This window comes from Pichia membranifaciens (genome assembly GCF_001661235.1).
Source record: "Pichia membranifaciens NRRL Y-2026 unplaced genomic scaffold PICMEscaffold_2, whole genome shotgun sequence".
In the NCBI taxonomy this organism is placed as follows: Eukaryota; Fungi; Ascomycota; class Pichiomycetes; order Pichiales; family Pichiaceae; genus Pichia; species Pichia membranifaciens.
In genome coordinates this window covers 1,641,036-1,659,588 of record NW_017566983.1, presented here as the reverse complement: position 1 = coordinate 1,659,588, position 18,553 = coordinate 1,641,036, and the positions used below count along the sequence as shown (strand labels likewise).

The 18,553-nt window shown below is 43.1% G+C and overlaps 8 protein-coding genes across 8 annotated transcripts; 5 read left to right on the top strand and 3 right to left on the bottom strand.

Annotated features, from left to right (window-relative positions):
• The first annotated feature begins 515 nt into the window (after positions 1–515).
• On the top strand, positions 516–6,046 carry PICMEDRAFT_119196 (hypothetical protein). Its single transcript, XM_019159858.1, has one exon. The coding sequence runs from the start codon at positions 832–834 to the stop codon at positions 5,965–5,967; it is 5,136 nt and encodes a 1,711-aa protein (XP_019018903.1). The 5' UTR covers positions 516–831; the 3' UTR covers positions 5,968–6,046.
• Positions 6,047–6,125: 79 nt separating this feature from the next.
• On the bottom strand, positions 6,126–7,775 carry PICMEDRAFT_32500 (hypothetical protein; the record flags this gene model as incomplete). The annotated part of the gene is made up of 2 exons (XM_019162769.1): positions 6,126–7,141; positions 7,214–7,775. 2 exons carry the CDS (start codon positions 7,773–7,775, stop codon positions 6,126–6,128), a joined length of 1,578 nt encoding a protein of 525 aa, XP_019018902.1.
• Positions 7,776–8,157: 382 nt separating this feature from the next.
• PICMEDRAFT_32358 (hypothetical protein) lies at positions 8,158–9,039 on the top strand (the record flags this gene model as incomplete). Its single annotated transcript, XM_019162762.1, has 1 exon — positions 8,158–9,039. The coding sequence occupies one exon, from the start codon at positions 8,158–8,160 to the stop codon at positions 9,037–9,039; it is 882 nt and encodes a 293-aa protein (XP_019018901.1).
• Positions 9,040–9,172: 133 nt separating this feature from the next.
• PICMEDRAFT_71819 (hypothetical protein) lies at positions 9,173–11,095 on the top strand (the record flags this gene model as incomplete). Its single annotated transcript, XM_019164016.1, has 1 exon — positions 9,173–11,095. The coding sequence occupies one exon, from the start codon at positions 9,173–9,175 to the stop codon at positions 11,093–11,095; it is 1,923 nt and encodes a 640-aa protein (XP_019018900.1).
• Positions 11,096–11,271: 176 nt separating this feature from the next.
• Positions 11,272–11,817, bottom strand: PICMEDRAFT_31501 (hypothetical protein; the record flags this gene model as incomplete). The annotated part of the gene is made up of 1 exon (XM_019162706.1): positions 11,272–11,817. One exon carries the CDS (start codon positions 11,815–11,817, stop codon positions 11,272–11,274), a length of 546 nt encoding a protein of 181 aa, XP_019018899.1.
• A 296-nt stretch (positions 11,818–12,113) lies between these two features.
• On the top strand, positions 12,114–13,790 carry PICMEDRAFT_32309 (hypothetical protein; the record flags this gene model as incomplete). Its single annotated transcript, XM_019162757.1, has 2 exons — positions 12,114–12,331; positions 12,479–13,790. The coding sequence occupies 2 exons, from the start codon at positions 12,114–12,116 to the stop codon at positions 13,788–13,790; spliced, it is 1,530 nt and encodes a 509-aa protein (XP_019018898.1).
• A 155-nt stretch (positions 13,791–13,945) lies between these two features.
• On the bottom strand, positions 13,946–14,968 carry PICMEDRAFT_32687 (hypothetical protein; the record flags this gene model as incomplete). The annotated part of the gene is made up of 1 exon (XM_019162783.1): positions 13,946–14,968. The coding sequence occupies one exon, from the start codon at positions 14,966–14,968 to the stop codon at positions 13,946–13,948; it is 1,023 nt and encodes a 340-aa protein (XP_019018897.1).
• A 2,738-nt stretch (positions 14,969–17,706) lies between these two features.
• On the top strand, positions 17,707–17,862 carry PICMEDRAFT_58166 (hypothetical protein; the record flags this gene model as incomplete). Its single annotated transcript, XM_019163284.1, has 1 exon — positions 17,707–17,862. The coding sequence occupies one exon, from the start codon at positions 17,707–17,709 to the stop codon at positions 17,860–17,862; it is 156 nt and encodes a 51-aa protein (XP_019018896.1).
• Between the last annotated feature and the right edge of the window lie 691 nt (positions 17,863–18,553).

The following is an 18,553-nucleotide window of genomic DNA, read 5'->3' as shown; positions in this document are numbered from 1 at the left end:
AAGCGCTAGCAAAACTGATATCGCGGAAAAGAAAATAGCTCAGAAACAACCGAAGCAGTAGCGAGCGGGCTCCAGTGAGCCTCCGTGGATCTGAGGCTGCAGACACAGCCAGTATTCGTCATGGCTCTACGCAGACAGCAGCCGTCCCGGATGGAAAAGCACCACAGCAATGGTACCGTGTTTCCGCAGACTAATGTCATCGCCAGGGGGCAGACATAAGAAAGATTGCGTTGGTTTCATTCAGCCAGGTACTCCTGTCCAATTAGAGACAGACAAGGTTGTCGAAGATACAGACAATATTGTCGACAGCTTTGCAGCACTCTTTCTTGGCTAAGGAACACAACGGGCAGTATTGGCTGCAAACTGCGAGAAGGAATTGATACTTAGAGTAAAAGGCGAGCTTGCTGGCATGCTTTATCTTGCGAGGGGGTGTAAGGATTCGGAAAATAACGTCTGTGCAAGATGCTCCACGCCAGATCGCGTGCATTGGCGGGCTGCTTTGGGGTTTGCTTGCGTAAGCTGGCTTGTGATCGGCGTGCTTATGTAATCTGGTCGTGTCAAACGGCTTTGTTTACCTTTTGGCCCGATTGGGAATGTGTGCTCGGGTTGATCGTGTTTTCGTTTTTTTCTTGGTTTCACCACGCATGCTACACTACACACACATTTCTAACTTCTTTATCGGTTTCCAGGGCCCCAGTTTGTGACAAGTCTCCTTTCTGTGTGCCGTGCTTTCCAGCAACAGCAATATAAGCCTTGTCTGCGAAATCCCCATCTGCCGTAAAACTTATTCTGACGGAAAGAGAGAGAGAGAGAGAAAGATAGAGGGAAGATATGTGCAGCACAGGAATGCCGACAAAGGAAGATGGCAGCAGCCCCACCACAACTCCGATCACCAGGATCAAATCGATAATTCCCAACTCCAAGTCCAAAAACAACCTCTTCATGACTTTCTTCGACAACACAGACCCGATCGTCAGGTCGTCTTCGCAGTACATCATCACACAAACAAAGGAAGACCTGTACAATGAAAACTACTGGTCGTTGATGATCCCTTCGGCAGCGTACTTTCATGTGTACAACTCCGTCCTAGGTGACGTGTTTGCCATGGTCTACAACAACAACATCAGAAACGAGAAGAACCATTCGTTGTCCACATTCATAATATCCAAGCACGGCTGCTCCGTACACCCGGAAATATACCTTTCTGCAGACTCGAAGTACTACCCGGCAGTGGAAAACTTGAATCCCTCGTTGAAGTCTAGCAAAGTCCGCAAAGCGCTTGCAATCTCTTTGTTGAAAACGTTTGCAGACTTGAACTCCGACATCACAGACTCGCTCTACAGTCAGGCGGACTTACCAAACAAAACCTTTGACTGGGATGAAACGCAAGCAGGCTTGTTGGCCTCGCAAATGACTCTCCTAGACGCATTACCCCCTTCTGATATTGGCTCCTACCTTTATGAACTAGGGTACCTTACCCAGAGCCTATCGACAGCTTCTTATGTTGTCGACGTCATATACACAGATCAACCGGGAAACGAGTTGCTTTCGGAACAAAATAACGCCCTGGCATTTTTGCTCGGTAAACAACTGGAGCAGCTTTTTGATCCCTTGACAGAGTATTCCCCAGAGCCAACCGAAAAAGTCTACAAGCCCCCAATCGACAATTTTTCAAGCTGCATGGAAGAAGACAATGACTTGATATGCTCCATTTGCTCAGAACTGATTACCGTCCAAACCAACTACACAGTGTCCTTAGTGCAGTTTCTGCAGAATTTCATAGTGCCCTTACGCATAAAAGTTTTAGAAGGGAAGCTGCCAGGATATTCCACTGCTAAGTTAAACCAAATATTCCCTCCCACTATAGATGAAGTGACAAGAATAAACTGTATCTTTCTAGACATGTTGAAGCTGGCTCGACCTTATGGTTCCTATGAGATACTGAAAGCATGTGGTACAACGATACCCTACTTCTACAAGGCTCAAATGCGACACGAAGCGGCAACGAAGAACTTTCATTTGAACTATCTCAAATTCGTGGCGGATGTTAATACAAGTGACTGCTCAGATTTGTTATCTCTGGATCAACCAACTGTTGAGACTGCAGTTTATTCTTCGCTAAATCTAGTGAAAATTCAATTAATCATTCAGCGTCTTGTGAAAAACCAAACATGGCCTGATCAGTTGAAAGATAGCGTGAACATATATTTAGACTCCTGTGATGATACCATTTCTTCGTTTGCCAACGATAAATTACTACCTTACAACGGACGTATATTTACCCCCACAGGAAAAATATTAGCAGAAATAGCAAAAGGATGGCCATCTGAACTCCAGTTTGGTTGGCTTACCAGGCGGGTCGTTGCTGTTTTTGATGCAACAGACATCCTTGCCAATAACGTTAGAAACAAATCGGTAATCATCGTCTTTAGCGACCACGCACTCTTTCTAACAATTGATGATGATGAATACTATGCCGACCTTTGGAGAGGTAATGAATCACAGGACACCAATAATGGAAAGAACAAAATCGCTAACACGGAATTGTCGGCATCGATGTCAAACTCAGATTACGTATCAAGCTCAATACATAAACCTTCTGTATCCGATATACTGATGCATTCCCTCACAAATGAGACACCATTAAACAAACTACCTCACATGAGTGTTAAATACTGGGCTAGTATCAATGATTTGCATGCATTGCACTTTGTTTCAAGCGCTCAGTCGGCTGACAATACTCCCAATTCCTATGTCAGATTCTTTAATGAAAAAGATTCCTCCTTCACGGGAATTTATCAGCTCGATAAAGTTTCTGGAAAATATGTTACTGAAGTGCTGGCACGTTCTAAAATATTAAACAAGACTCAATCATTCCATCTTTTTTGTGGCTCCATTTCTAATGATGACTTGAAACCAACAGAAAATTCTGACGATAGTGAAAACCAAAATGGTACAATAACTAAAAGAGTCTATTACACTGCACACGAAGCCTCAACCTATGAGAAGGAAGACACCAAATCACCATTTATCGTACTCTTCAACAAGGAGTACAATGATGATATACTTGATGAATACAATGTCTACGCCTTCATTACTTTAAACTTTGTTAAAGATGACACCATCAGAATGGAAGGTATTTCAAGATGCAGAATTGATGGCCATGAAAAAGAGAAACTTTCCTATGATGTCAACGTAGATATCCTAAGTGCTTCTCTATCGTTAATTCTAAGTGAACTCTTCTCTACTCACATGAGTCTATATAACCCGATGCTAATAGATTACTTACTAACAAACAATGGTCAGGTCAACTCTCAAGCTTCCAAAGTTCTCAATGTTCCACTGGAAGTATTAGATTCTGATAAAACAAAAATCATTGATTCAGTAATGAAAAGTAAAAAGGAGCGGGATATTGTTAATAGCGTTGCCAATGACAAAAAAGATAGAAGGAAATCCTTAGAATTATTATCAGAAGATATAAAGACCAAAAAGTTGACCAAAGCCCTGCAAAAAAAAGAAGTCAAGGAGAACAAGGAAGTTAGATTTCAAGCAGCCCCAACAATGAAGGATCAGTCAAAGACTTCCAACAACCCACCTAGAAATCTAGAAAAGTCAAGTAAAGGAGGAAAAGCTAAAAGTGGGTTTTTCAAGTTTTTCAGCAGACAAAAACCATCGAACAAAACACCAGCAGCTAACAAACAGCTTAAGCGTAATGCAACTGTGGTATATCAGAAAAAAGAATCTACCCAAAAGAATTATGATTATTCTGAGCTGAAGCCAGCTAAGCCTAAAATACAGAAAAAGAAAAGCTCTCAATCGTTTACCCTTTTCTCGCTCAAATCCAACAATCTTAGTGTAGCTAAACGTGAGGCCAAAGTGCAACCTGTCAAAAAGGAAGTTTCTAAACCCATAATTCCCAAACCAAATAATTTTGAGTCTTCTATAGCCAATCCCATCAGTCCTCAAAAGATTGTTGATAATAATGCGACATCTGTCTTAGAAAAGGAAGATATCACTGAAATGGGTCACCGTCTAACGAATAGCCAAACTGATAATACTACATTATCTACAGGAATATATGTCAATTCTCACTTTGAGTTTCCAATGGAATCTGCGCCAGCTTCCCAAAATGTTGATAATGATAAGTCCAGTGCTCCTGTGACTCCTAAGATTGCTAAATTGAAAGATGGACCTGGCCATACCAAGGGATACAAGGACTCTGTTGATCTTATGGGGAAGCTGAATATTCAAATAGAGGATCCTAAAGTCTACGATGACGACTTGTTTGAGTTGAGCTCAAACAATGTCTCTAAAACGTTGCAGAAATCACATGAGCAGTTTAATATTATGAAACCTAAATCTATTCATTCGGAGACTACACAAACCGATGATACTAATGTGTTTACACCAAAAGCCTACGACTTTACACCTGTAACTCAGATATCGAGCAGGAACCCTGCAGAAGTGAAAGACTCTGATTACGTTGACGAAAAGTTTTACAACAATAATATGGCTATCAAGACTGATCAACAAAACAAGAACAATATCATTGATGCTAATGTCAAAAGAAATCCATGGAGGGTGATGACTTTGCCGGTGAAATCTCCTGAAGTGGATCCCGATATGATTAGCTTGCAAAGATCTAAGTCATTCTATACGAGGTTCAAAAACATGCGTGAGAGACAGGAACAAATGTTGAAAGAAAATGGTATGACGCTTGTGCGTGATCTAAGCGACTTGCCGATAAAAGATAGGAAAGCTTTGTCGCAGGGATTTATCTTCAGTCCAAGCATTTGCTCCAATTTGGACAAATCAATACTGGATAACGAGAACACAAATTGGACATCAATGGATAATATTATGCAAAGTACTTCCACTGAAACAGATTTACCTGCCATAGCAAAATTAGCTCCACAAAAACCACCCAACCTCACCACAAAACCTTTAATTAGCTCCCCATCAACGTCTATATCAGTTGTCGAAAGGAAAATTGTGCAAACCAAGCCGATAGTGAAGGAAAGTCCTGAAAATAGCAGAAGTATTTCCACCTCATCGAGTGTTTATTTAACCTCAGAAGACGATGCTTTGAAAACATATGATAACTTGCAAAGTGCTTTGAATGCCATTAACCCATACTCCATGGTAATTGATGACACAAATCAACCAGACATATATGAAGACGAATTGAAAGAAGTTTCAAGTTATCACGTCATTGATGACAATGATGATGCTACTATACTTCATACTCCAGTGTATCACTCAGAAAGTGTTTCCAATGTTAAGCTGTATCAAGATGACATAGATTTTTTCTCTGATTTAGATTTGGATAAGATGGATTTGAACATAGATATGAATTTTCCTGATGTTTCAGAATTGTTAATTAATTCAGTCAACATAAAACAAAAGCCAATGCATAAAAGTAAAAGCTTTGTGACGAATATGGAATCCAACGAAACATTAAGTCCAGATTTTACAATAAGAGATTTAACCATAGGTAACCTCGATGACACGATCATGCATAGCCAAATTGACACTTCTTTCGATTCGGCTCAAACCAATAACTTCAATTCAAATATGCTGATTAGTGATAGAAGAGATGGAACCTACAATAAAAAAGATGGTGCCCAAAAAAGTGGTTTTTCTAGGTCAGATACTGCCTTTGCGTTAAATGCTCTTTTGAAAAACAAGTCTTACGCTTATCTGCAGGATGTTTTTAACGGCGATTATGAGTCATGCGATGACATCGGTTCCAAACCGGAAACAGGACTGATGACACAAATTTTTGATGAGGAATTTTCCGAATTCGAAGACTCAACTTCTGATTCAGTCCTGAGGTCCAAAAAGCAGACAAAGAGCAGCAGATTGAAGAGAGAAATGACAGATTACGACATTGTATATTACCAGAAACTTCTGAACAGTTCAGTGAACTACTTATCGAGCTATACCAACGACGAAGAGGTATACTGATAAATTTATATTCTATAAACAATTTAATTTCGAGTTAGTTTTTTTTTTTTAGTCACAGATTTTTTTTTGAAGAAATTTGAAAGCTGTTTAATTCTAAAATTTCCTTTATTCTTTTCACAATATATATACAAGAATTCTAAATTTTTAACGGAAGATAACTACCCTAGACGTCTATTATTTCTCAACACTTTTGGAAGCCCTTTGATATGGCCCTTGTCGGAATCATTTATTATCATGAAAACACGTCCACTCTGATTCATTCTCCCTGTTCTTCCGGCACGGTGGACTAAGTCTGCTGAATTTTTTGGGACGTCGAGTAAAATAACGTTCCTGATACCTTGGAAATTCAACCCCCTACTCAACAAATCAGTACATACTAGAACTTTAAGTACTGGTTTTGCAGGATCTTCTAGCTTTTGAGCAGGAACAACGAAGGTAGCTACTTTGCGTTTCCTTTCCTCTGCTGTATCCTCTGATGTTATGTATGTCACATCGTGACCGTAACTTTTTGATAACTTTTCTGCAATTTTGGAACAATCTTCTTTTTTATTGACGAAAACAATAACACGCTTTTCATATCCTTGTTCGGTACCGTCACAGTGGATGGCATATAATGCTTGAGCCAAAGCCTTGATTTTCGATCCTTTATATGGTGAAACGGAAGCGTTAATCATTCTGAATTCTATAGATTTCGGAAGCTTGTGCAAACTTGGGGTAGAAATGTTGATAACATCAGGAAATAAATGATCAATTGTTTTATTGAATCTCGAAGGAATAGTCGCCGATGCAAAAACCAAAGATGAGAGATTGGTCATATGTTTAATTATGTTGTTCGTTTCATCAACAAAAGAAGGATCCATCAACGTATCTGCTTCGTCTGCAACACAGAATGAAACTGAACCAAAGATCATCTTCGGATTTTGAACGGAAGGGTATCTTGAAAGAGAATTCAGCTTACCTGGAGTGGTTACCATGATATCGATACCTTTTTTGAAATTTTCAATGAAAACTCTAAAATTAGACTCGGTGTCCCACTTCAGTACGTTCAAGTTGAGTTTTTTCGCAGTATATTCGACAGTCTCATGAACCTGGTCGACAAGTTCATGTGTTGGAACAAGAATCACAGATTTGATACCTGCACGGTGCTTGATGTATGGGCTGGTGGCTTCGACCACTTGTGGCTCGTTCGTCCCATCGTTTCTTATCTCGACATCAGTTGTCATCGTCTGTTGATGTTCCTTGTGACCTTCCAGCAACTGCTGTAGTAGAGGTGCCATATATGCCCATGTTTTACCGCTACCAGTTTCAGCTGCCAGTGTGAAAACTTTCAAGAATTCATGGTTTTGCCTCTTATCGTTAATGATTTTGATAGCTGCAGTCTGGATGGGTGTCGGCCTAATAATCAAGCCATTTAGCTCGCCTTCGGTTTTCACCTTTTTGGTGTTTGAGACGTAGTTTTGCGAGCGTAGAACAGTGTGTGCCTTGATCTCTTCTATTAAAGCACTCCGGATCTCAGGATAAATTTTCAACTCGTTGAAGTCTGTGATCTTGTCCACAAGCTTTTTGATGCCTTCACGTGATCTTTCATCGGGGAGATTAAGGGGAGAATAAGATCCAAACTTGTAAGGTGGGTAATTATCTACAGTCGGAAGTTTGAAATTCTTGGATCCACCTCTTCTGGCGACCCCTTGGTCCTTTCTTGTTGAGCTAGAAGGTGCAGATTTCCCTCTCGAGGAAAAATGGGCCAGACGGAGAAGCGAAGGAGCGGTCTGCCTGTGAAGGGCTCTGCTATGAAGTTCGGCGAACATCTTTGATCTGCTGCAGGTATCCTTCTGTGCTTTTTCGGGCCAGAGGAGAGGCAAGTGGGAAGGATCAGACAGACTGTTAAAGTAGGATGAAAAATCCTAAAATTCAATGCAAGACAGTTCCCGATAGAGTAAGTAAAGAAAAAAAGAGAGGAAAAGTTGAGAAGACGATCGCGACAGCGGAAATGTTGTTTTTGCAAAATGAATTTTGAGATGAGCGGAGAACTCCTGTGTTTACATGAGCAGCGGGTGCTTCTGTGTCCGTCCAGGCCAAGCAGAGACAGGCAGAGGCCGCAGCAGCAGGATGCAGGACAAGACGCCGGTGCAGAAAAGCATGTCAAGGACGCCACGGACACGGGAGCCGGATGTGTTCCACAGATTGAGCATGCCGCGGCGCAGCACGGTGCTGCCGAGCCAGGGAAAAGGCCAGACACGTCAGTGGAAGCTCACGGACTTCGAGATCGGGAAGCGCCTGGGGAAGGGCAAGTTTGGCAAGGTGTACTGTGTGCGCGAGAAGAGCAGCGGCTACGTGTGCGCGTTGAAGGTGATGTCCAAGCAGGAGATCGTGTCCTACCACATCGAGAAGCAGATCATCCGCGAGATCGAGATCCAGGCCAACATCCTGCACGAGAACTGTCTTGCGCTCTACGGCTGGTTCCAGGACGACCAGAACGTCTACCTCGTGGTCGAGTACGCCGCCCACGGCGAGCTCTACAAGACCCTCACCAGGCTCAAGCGCCTCGCCGACCCGCTCGCCTCCTACTACATCTACCAGGTCGCCCGTGCCTTGAAGCACCTCCACAGCAAGCACCTCATCCACAGGGACCTCAAGCCCGAAAACATCCTCATCCACCTCGACCACCGCGTCAAGCTTGCCGACTTCGGCTGGTCCGCCTACGTCGGCGGCGACCCGGCCCCCAACACCGGCAACAGAAGAACCACCATGTGCGGCACTCTCGACTACCTCCCGCCCGAGATGGTCGAGGCCCGTCAGCACGACCAGCGCGTCGATGTCTGGGCTCTCGGTGTGCTTCTCTACGAGCTCCTTGTTGGCCATCCACCCTTTGAGGAGAAGCATGCTGGCGACACCTACAAGCGCATTGCCCGGGTCGACTTCTCCGTCCCCGAATGGGTTGACGCCGACGCACGTGACCTTTTGGCAGGGCTTTTGCGGTACGACGCGGAACGACGTACGACACTTGACGATGTCGTAATGCACAGGTGGGTGTTGAAAAACAAGTTGCGGTGGGAAAAAAGCTGGCGGTGACGGCGAGAATGGAGCGAGGCCGAGGACGGAAGAAGAGGCCTGGACATGAAAATGGGATGGATGAGGAGAAGGAGCAGGGGCCAGCGGGGAAGAAAGACTGGTAGTTTTGGTATCAAAAAACACAAGTGCAACAATGTCTGCACTCACAGACCTTTTTGGGAAGCTCGAGGTGTACTCGAAGACGGACTCGCACAGACAAGTGTATGACACAGCGAAGCTGATCCTGCAGAAAGACAAGACCAACGTGTCTGCGTTGAAGCGCAGCTTGGTGGCGTTGATCAACATGGACAACTACACAGACGCGAAGAAGCTGCTGCAGCAACACAAGGCGCTTGTGGAGGCGAACAGAGGGGCGTTGGTGCTCGAACTGGCGTACGTGCACTACAAGGTGGGCTCGAGGGAGGAGGAACTTGTGCAGCTAGGCGAGTTCACGACGCCGTCCACGGTGAGGGCGTTCAAGCACATTCTGGCGCAGTACTACTACCGCACCGGGGACGACGTCAAGGCGTTGGAGTTGTACCAGCTCCTGATCCGGGAGGGCGGGTCGGACTCTCTGGAGAGTCTCGATCTGACCGTGAACGAACGTGCAGTGATATCACAGCTGAAGTTCCGGAACACGTTCCCCTACACCTTCGGGGGCCACACAGAGCCTGTTTCTGCTCCCCACGCGGACTCGTACGACGAGCTGTTCAACGAGTCGTTGATCCTCGTCATCGACGGGAAGTACCAGGACGCGCAGGCCTCTCTCAACAGAACATACGATCTGGCCGAGCGCTCGCTTGCCGACTACGAGCCGCAGGAGAAGTTCAATGAGCTTGCGCCAATCAAGTTGCAGAAGGCGTATTTGCACATCTTGATGGGCAAGTACGGAGAAGCAAACGCTCTGCTCGATGAATTGAATGGAGAGCTGGAATCCGTCGACTCTGCCGGCGACGTCAACGCCAGGATCTTGAAACTCATAGTGCAGAACAACAAGCTGGTGTGCGTCCAGAACCTGGGATCTTTGGATGGCGTGGAACCAGCTTTGCTGTATAGAGAGATGGACCTGCAGGACGCAATTTCTCTCTCAAAACCAAGATTGACCTTGCCTCAGCTGGCCATCATCGAAAGAAACCATTTGCTTCTTTCCTTCTTGTCTGGTAAACAATCCAAGAAATCCATTAAGCACTACAGTGAGGATTTCCCATCCTCGTTGCTAGCGGAAGCCTTGAGCTCGGGTATCACAAAGGAGGACCTCAAGAGCTCGAACAAAAAGCTGTTTTACAGCCTTTCAACCAAAAACCCATCCAATCTGTCATTGGCTTTGTTGTCTACTCAGGTTGCAATCAACTCGAGCAACTATCAGAGGGCTATAGCGCTTATTGAAAACGTTGTGAATCATGATGAAAAGTCATTACTCTTACCTTCTGTTGGAAAGTTATTGTACTCCTTGTACGAGTTACTAGATTGTAAGAAATTGATTCACCAGCTTTTCCTCAAGATCCAAAAATTGTTTATGCAAAAGCAAAATGAAACGTTCAGTAATGAAGACATCAAGTATGCCAAATTTGTATCATTGAAATTGCTTGCCACAGATGAATCCATCGCAAAGGAGTTGTTGGAGAAAATAGACGAATTGGATATTTTAAGTGCCAAATACTCCAGTGCAGATATCCAAAGCTTGGTGGCAGGTGTTGATATCGATGTGATTGTCTCCGAGGGCATCACCCCTTTGATCACATCTTCAATCTCATCGTCAACTCAAAGCAACAGCTCCAAACTAAACAAGGTCAGCAAGCCTAAGAGAAAGAGATCAACGCCAAAGAAGCTCGCCAAGGATACAGCACAACAAATCGATCCGGAAAGATGGTTACCAATGAAAGACCGTACCTACTTCAAGATGAAAAAGAGCAAGAAGTTGAAGAATACACAAGGTGGTATCATAGACGCAGCTACCGAAAAGGCCTTGAACATCGGTGGCTCACCTTCCACTGTTGCCGCCGAAACGAAAACCAGCACCACTTCGGGCAAACCTTCTTCTTCCAAGAAAAGCAAGAAGAAGAAAGGCAAGAAATAATGAGTAGACTAGCTACACACTGTATATCAATCTTTTTATCTTTCTGTCTCTTGAATTACGATCAAGAAAACATACTTTAATCATTTTTATATATCCAGAGGGTTAAATTTAGCTAATGTACATAAATTAATTGTGTGTTCGCAGAAACAACAAGATGAGAAATCTGTAAATATGGATCATGTGAAAAGAGTGTCTTCATCTCTTAAGTATTCGCCAATATCGCCCTGTCTAAACGTAACAATGGCTGTTGGCTGTAAGTTTCTAGCTTCTATAGTTGATTTTGCAGAAATTCCAAATCCGAGTGGAGTATCATTCATGCTGAAAACAATCACACCAGCATGTTCAGGTATATCTTCACTCATCTTACCGATGTGTGCCTTCAAAACATGGTTGCCGTATAAGAATGGCATCTCACCATTCGCCTTGATCCAGACTTTGTATTTAGCGTACTGTGCAAGATATTTCAAAGAGGTGATGTGAAGTCTGAACTTTCCTGTTTTCGTGAATTTACCAAAGCAAACACCAAGTGACATCAAGTTCTTTCTTGCAACCGACGTTGCAAAGTTGGCAACTTTATCACTAACGTAGTATACTCTGTCTTTCTGCACACGGAAAACATGTGGATCTTGAGGATTATCAACTAAAAGCGCAATGTTTCTACCAATATAATTGGCAAGCTTTTCAAAGACTACCTTTGTTTCTACTTCTGTGAGAGGCCTCATTTCCTTTTTTGTTCTTAAGCTTCAATAGAGACTATATTCTTCTTCAAGACAAGAAGAACCAGGTTTTAACAAATTCTTCCTTCGTAATTCTTTAAGAAATGAAAATTCAATCAAAAAAATTCAGAAAAGTTGTGAGAAAAAATTGAAAAAAGTGAGAAAAAATGGAAAAAAAATTGAAAAACATCAAAATGAAATTTTGTGCAACCTGCACTTTCTCAGAAGTTGTTGAACTTCACTTCTACTCCATTTCTTCTCGGGTAATACCAATATCAGTTGACAGCAGGCCTAACATCAAAATGACAGATACTTCTGAATCAAAATCGACACAGGAGATCAATGATGTTGTCTCCGAAGCAGTCGCTGAACCAGTCGCTGCTGCTACTGAAGTCGCAGCCCCTGTGGTTGATGCTGAAAACACAGAAAAGAAGACTGACGAGTTTATCAGAACAAGAAAAGGAGACAGCATTGGAAGCACTGCCAAAAGACAGCGCTTACTCAAAAAAGAACCGGACACGTGGGTATGTTTTATGATTATGTGTGATGGTTTCAAGATGATTAGGTTCAGTTTTCTCGAACCTGATCAGAGATTCCATGACAAATTGTTTTTCTGATTAACAATTAATACTAACAAAATTGTATATTAATTTTTTGTTTGAAACAGTCGTATTGTTGATGAGGAGGGAAAACCAGTTTATTCTGGTGAAGAAAGGAAGCCTAAAAGAAAGGTTGCTTGTATGATTGGATACTGTGGAACAGGTTACCATGGGATGCAACTAAACCCTCCAAATAAGACTATTGAAGGTGATCTTTTTGAAGCATTCGTTAAAGGAGGTGCCATTTCTAAAAACAATTCGAACGATTTGAAAAAGAATGGCTTCATGCGTGCTGCAAGAACAGACAAAGGTGTTCATGCGGCTGGTAATGTGATATCTCTCAAGATGATCATTGAAGATGACAATGTCGTTGAGAAGATCAACTCTCACCTTCCAGAGCAAATCAGATTGTGGGGCTACCAGCGTACAAACAAGTCATTCGATTGTAGAAAGATGTGTTCATCTCGTATTTATGAGTATTTGATGCCAACTTACTCTTTTCTACCACCAAGACCTGGCTCCGTCCTAGCCAAAGAGATTTTAAAGGCTGAGAAAGAATTTCAAGGTACTACCAGAGTTGATAAGGAAGGTGAGACTTTTTGGGACGAATTGATGGCTAAGTGTGAAGCTGTTGGCGTTACGGATAATGAAATTGATCAAATCTATGAAGCAAACAGATTAGGCTTGGACTTGTCGGTTCCTTTAGAACAAGCTGCAATCAATTTCAGAAAGATATCTCGTGAATGTAGAGGTGCTTTCAGAATATCTCAAGAAAGATTGGAGCTAGTCAGAAAAGCCTTAAACATTTATGTTGGATCCCACAATTTCCATAACTTTACACTTGGTAAGGCCTACAAAGATCCAAGCGCCAAAAGATATATGAAGGCTTTCAAAGTTAGTGAGCCTTTCTTGATTGAAGGCACTGAATGGATCAGTATTAAGATTCATGGACAGTCTTTTATGTTGCATCAAATTCGTAAGATGATTGGCATGGTTGCGTTAGTCATTAGAACCGGCTGTCCACTGGAAAGAATTGAAGAGGCTTTTGGGGAGAACAAGATCAACATTCCTAAGGCACCAGCTTTGGGTTTATTGCTAGAGCAACCTGTTTACGATGGTTACAATGAAAGACTTGAAGGATGGGGCCATGAGGCTTTAGGCTTTGACAAGTACGAAAAAGAAATGGATGCCTTCAAGCATAAGTTCATTTATGATAAAATCTTTAAAGAAGAACAGCAAGAACATGTGTTTTCGGGCTTTTTCAGTTTTATCGATGCTTTCAACGGTACTAACGAAAACAGTGGAGTTCCTATTTTCCAATTCTTGACCGCACGTGGTATTGCTGGTAACCAGGTAAATGATAATGATGGTGAGGAATAATTCTGTACTTTAGATTATATAGTTCTTCATAGATACAGATTATCAAAATATCAAATCAATAAAATAAAATAAGAGACACTACTTTTGGTTGACTGCAAATAACATAATGTCTAATAGATTGCTCCTCAAAGAAAGTTTGATTCACTTGTAACAAATTATGAGTTGATGGCCAATCTCAAAAAACCACCATTAAGTTTACAGTTTTCTTGGTGGATTGCCATCAATCTCTGTGCTTCAAGCGGATCATCGACCTCTTTTGGTTCAGACCCTGGAACGTACTCGTTGGTATAATTTGGCACATAGTCAGCCGGCAAGATGTCCAATCTTTTACCATAATTAGTGACCTTGTTCCAGTCTCTGTGAACATTGAACAAAGAGGCAGAGAAGTAAGCAAAACATCTTTGGTATTGCTTGTAAGATAAGTCATTATTCAATTGAGGCTTAAAGTCAACGTACTCTTTCCAAGACTGTTCTGGGTTGGAGATAACATCATTGGTTGCTCTTTTGATTGCTCTTAAGAATGCTTTGATCTTTTCAGGATTGGCAGACAAAAATTCATCATTACAAATGTAACAAATGGAACAGAAACAACAGCAGCCTAGGCATGCTACTCTGTCGATTCTCATCATCTGAACATCACTTTCTGGAAGCCCAGCATCCTTGCAGTATTGTTCCAATTCAACCTGTTGCATACATTCAATACCAATTCCACCATCAATTTTGCCTTCGATGATATACTTGGCAACATTCATGCCACATCTTACAGCAGTATAGTCCTCCTTCGTTAAGCCGTGGTATTTGGTTAATTCATCTAATTGGATCTTTCCAAACTCTCCAACATAACCGATTTTCTTGCCCTTGATGGATTGGAAATCGTTGGTGATACCACTTGACTTCAAGTACAAAACACCGGTAAAAGGTTCGTCGAGCAAAGAAGCAACAGATGTTACGGGGAAACCTCTTGCCTTTGCGGCCAAAGTATGGATCATTGCCTTGAGACCCATGTCAACTTTTCCTGAACCAATTAATTCAGTGACATCAGAAGGATTTGAAGGTTCAAGAATAGCGATATCTAAACCTTCATCTGCAAAGTAGTTCTTGGTTTTAGCCAAGTAGACAGGAATGTGGTAAGGTGCAGCTTGCCAGTTCAAGCAGAAAGTAATCTTTTGAGTAGACATGGTAGAAAATTTGATGTTGTTTTGAGAATGTTCAGTTACAGAACTTTATGAATATAACAAGAGAGACAATGCAAAGCAATTAAAGCAGAGCAGAACATAGCAGAACTTTGAAAACATCCTAAACAAGAAGGGGCAAAGCTGTTACTATTTATTTGCTTGGAATGGTTTAATAAACGGACCGCAATATTTGCTCCCCTAGTCAAAACCTGCGATTTCAATACGAAACTCTAAGAGTTATTTTACTCCACTCTCAAACGCAACCAATGAAATCGATCAATCCACAATATTTGGGAGTGGGTTTTCACAGCCTAATACAGGAGAAGGTATGATTCATTGCAATAAGGGGCTTAATCCTAGGAAACGCATGTGGCATAGCACAAAGCCTAATACGTGCCTCGACCAAAATGTTTTCCAAAGCTGTAGCAAAAATCTCCGGGTCTTTATAGGAAAATGGGAGCCGGGACCGTGCGTTTTGCTGGTTATTATTGGCTTAGAGTTGCATTTTTGACGTCCCGCTTTTTCTTATAATTTGCGAGCTTGGTTTAGACGTCAGCGGGTCTGTCGTGTACATTTGCACACCCGTAAAGCATACCATAGCATTGCAATCTAGGCTTGTGGCTTAAAACTCTCAAGGGCGAAATGTGTCCGATAGGATATTCAGACGTGGCTGTAGACACTCAGACACGTTGGTGAATGCGGTAAGTGCGCTATTCCGTGCCAACAGCTAACCCTTGTACTCAGTATGGGTAGTGACTCATTTCTCTCTCGGAAGAAACGGCAGGAATGCCACATCGATGAATCATCTGTAACCTATAGTCCGGGTCTCCCACCACGTTACTGTTCGGAGTTTGCATTCCTTCTTGGGCAGACACAAAAGTAGAAAGTATTACAGCTGTTACATAGACCTTTTGATGTGTCAAATTTGTATCTCCGGGGGGGGGGGGCCAGAACGAGAAGTCAACTGTAGGGGTGGGCATTGGGCGCGATGATTAACCTGGTGGAATCATTTGATTCACAGTGTCTAGGGACATAATTTTGCCGCAAAGTGATGTAAAGCCCTCTGGCAACATTTACCGAACCGGAAAAGAGCTCTCCGGGGCTGCTGCATTCGTTTTTGGATGATTTCTCATTTTCCGATTCTGGTTCTGGCCTTTTCTCTGTCTCCCTCTGTGCCTCTCTCAAATCCAATGTTTGAGAAACCCTGCTAGTTTAAGACATCTATTTGTGATTTTTTGTAAGATAATGCATCTGAAAGTCGGCATCAAGAATAGTTTAGCGCCTGGCTCGGCTCCCAGTAGTCCGACGAGTTGGTCGAATAATAGAGCTAGGTGTGCGGGCGCAAAGGATGAATGAACGGAGCACATGCACGCCTTACCTGTTTTATTCATCGTGATTCCACCTTCATTCACTTGTGTTCCGCATAAAAATACCACTTTCGCCCTTCAGATTGTTTCTGTTAAGCTCACAAAGAGTTGGAGGGATGAAACGGGTCGCTGTTTACTGTTGTAGTATGCCTTGTGTGCTACATGGTTGTCACTGAAACTATGTGAGAATAGCAGCTGCTCCTTTGTCTAACAGAAACTTCTGTCTAGAACCCATGCTTTTGTGTTGAAATTTTTGTGCTATATCGACTCAATGTAGCATAAAAGCATGGACAGCGTCTACAACGTGGTTCCGCTGACTACCGCATCCAAGCAAGGTGCAAGTCATTATCAAATGCTTGAAGACGATTTAAACTAATTCACGGATTTCAAACGTCCTGCTCGTGCTGTGGCAGAAAAGTCGCCAAACTCTGCACCTATCTTGTACACGAAGGCCGATATTAAGAACCGGTTATTCAACACTAGTCTGAACCAGAAATGAATTAGAGTTATAGGGTCACCGGTTCTGTGTGATATTTGGAACTTCCTAAAAGACAATCCCCCTCGCACGTACGTGACAAGCAGATCCATAGCTGATCGATGCCCAAAAAGACAGAGCAGTGACGCTACACCACAACATTTATATCATACGGTCGTCTCCAGACCATGTATCGTGAAGACGACATGTCTACCGTTTGAACACGCCAAGCGAAAGAATAAAAAAGTCTTCCAGAAAATGCCCCCTAAAAAACAGGAAAACTGTACAAGGTTCAAGAAACCAAAAATCCCCGCCATCGAACTGGTTTCCACGCCGGACCCGAAGTAAAATCAGGGCATCCTTGAGAAGCAAGAAGGAAAAGGCCTAAAGCATGAACTTTTTTTGCTTTTCAGAAACGTGCACATATCGTACTATCCGGTTATGCTGTGAGGGGAAAACGGGTGTATGTTTACGTAAGCGCACAGTGAAAAAGTGGAAAGCTTTGGCGCTGGAGAGCACTAAAAGCGAAAATGGGTCGTATTGATTTGCGAGTCGTGCGATTTTATTGGTGGTGTAAGCTTTTTCCTCTGTTTATGGCATGTTTATTTTTGCTGTCCGTGCTTTGGTCGGTCGATTCTCCTGGGTTCAGTCACTCTGTGTCCTGCTGTCAAAAGCTGCTGATTTTTTGTAGCGTAGTTCTGATAGGATGCTGCACACAGTGGTAGTGTCGCTGCGGGGGTAGTGTCGGATTATAAATGATGCCGGGTTCCCCCATGTTTGATGTAGTGAGACGCCGCTGATGGGGTACAACCTGTTCCTCTCATTCTCTCTTATCTGCACAACAAACAAGAAAGCCCTTTCCCACTCCCACCCACACACACACAATCAATCAATCAAAAATGACAGCTGTTAGAAGACTCGGACCAAACCCATACATCAAGCTGCTCGCAGGCCACGTTCCAAGAATCGGCGCCTGGGCCGGCCTGATGGGTGTCTTTCTAGGATGGCCTGCTCTTGGCAAATGGGCCAACAAGGCTGGCGTGTGGAACGTCTGATACTCTCCGCCGTGCATCGCACCTCATGTCTTATCTACGAAACCAATCCCCTAGTTCACTTCTCCGGAATACCACATCTTCCGTCTTATTCGGCCTTCTGCCTATCAGCATCTGTACTCTATATAATGGGCGACCTTCTAAATAAAAGAAAAAACGCTTATACTTCCTAACTATTCCAACCCAGCCGCTGCTAACGCCATGAAACCTAACACTAGTAACTTCTCGGGAACAATTGCTCGGGAAGTGCGCCGGTGCTATCCCTCAAAGGAGCAGTGTTCCGATAGCAACCTCAACAGCAACGTTCCTTCTTTTCGCAATCCGGGGATGTTTGGGCCCGGCAATAACCTCGCCGGAGTAATACCGAGTATCGCCGGCGGCCACGCTACCACCGGCGCCGCGGCCAGCAACAGTGCTCCGCGGGGCGACTGACTCCGTCGACCAGTGGGGGACTTCCTGCAGCTACCGGCAGCGCCGACCTTTCCCAAGAGCAGTAGTGGGCAGATTTTTTCCAAAAAGCCAGCTGCCCCGCGAATCCTGCTAGTTCAACAATAGCAATAGTAATAATATCAAAGATAATAATAATAATAGTAGCTCGCAGCAATTTGAACAGCACCAGCATTGGGCCATTGCGCCGCGCTGATCTGCCATTTTATCTGTCCGCGTCTAAGTGCTGATTTCTACCGGTAATCGT

Coding starts and splice junctions, on each gene's coding strand:
- PICMEDRAFT_119196 (XM_019159858.1), top strand. CDS start 832: ATGTGCAGCACAGGAATGCCGACAAAGGAAGATGGCAGCAGCCCCACC.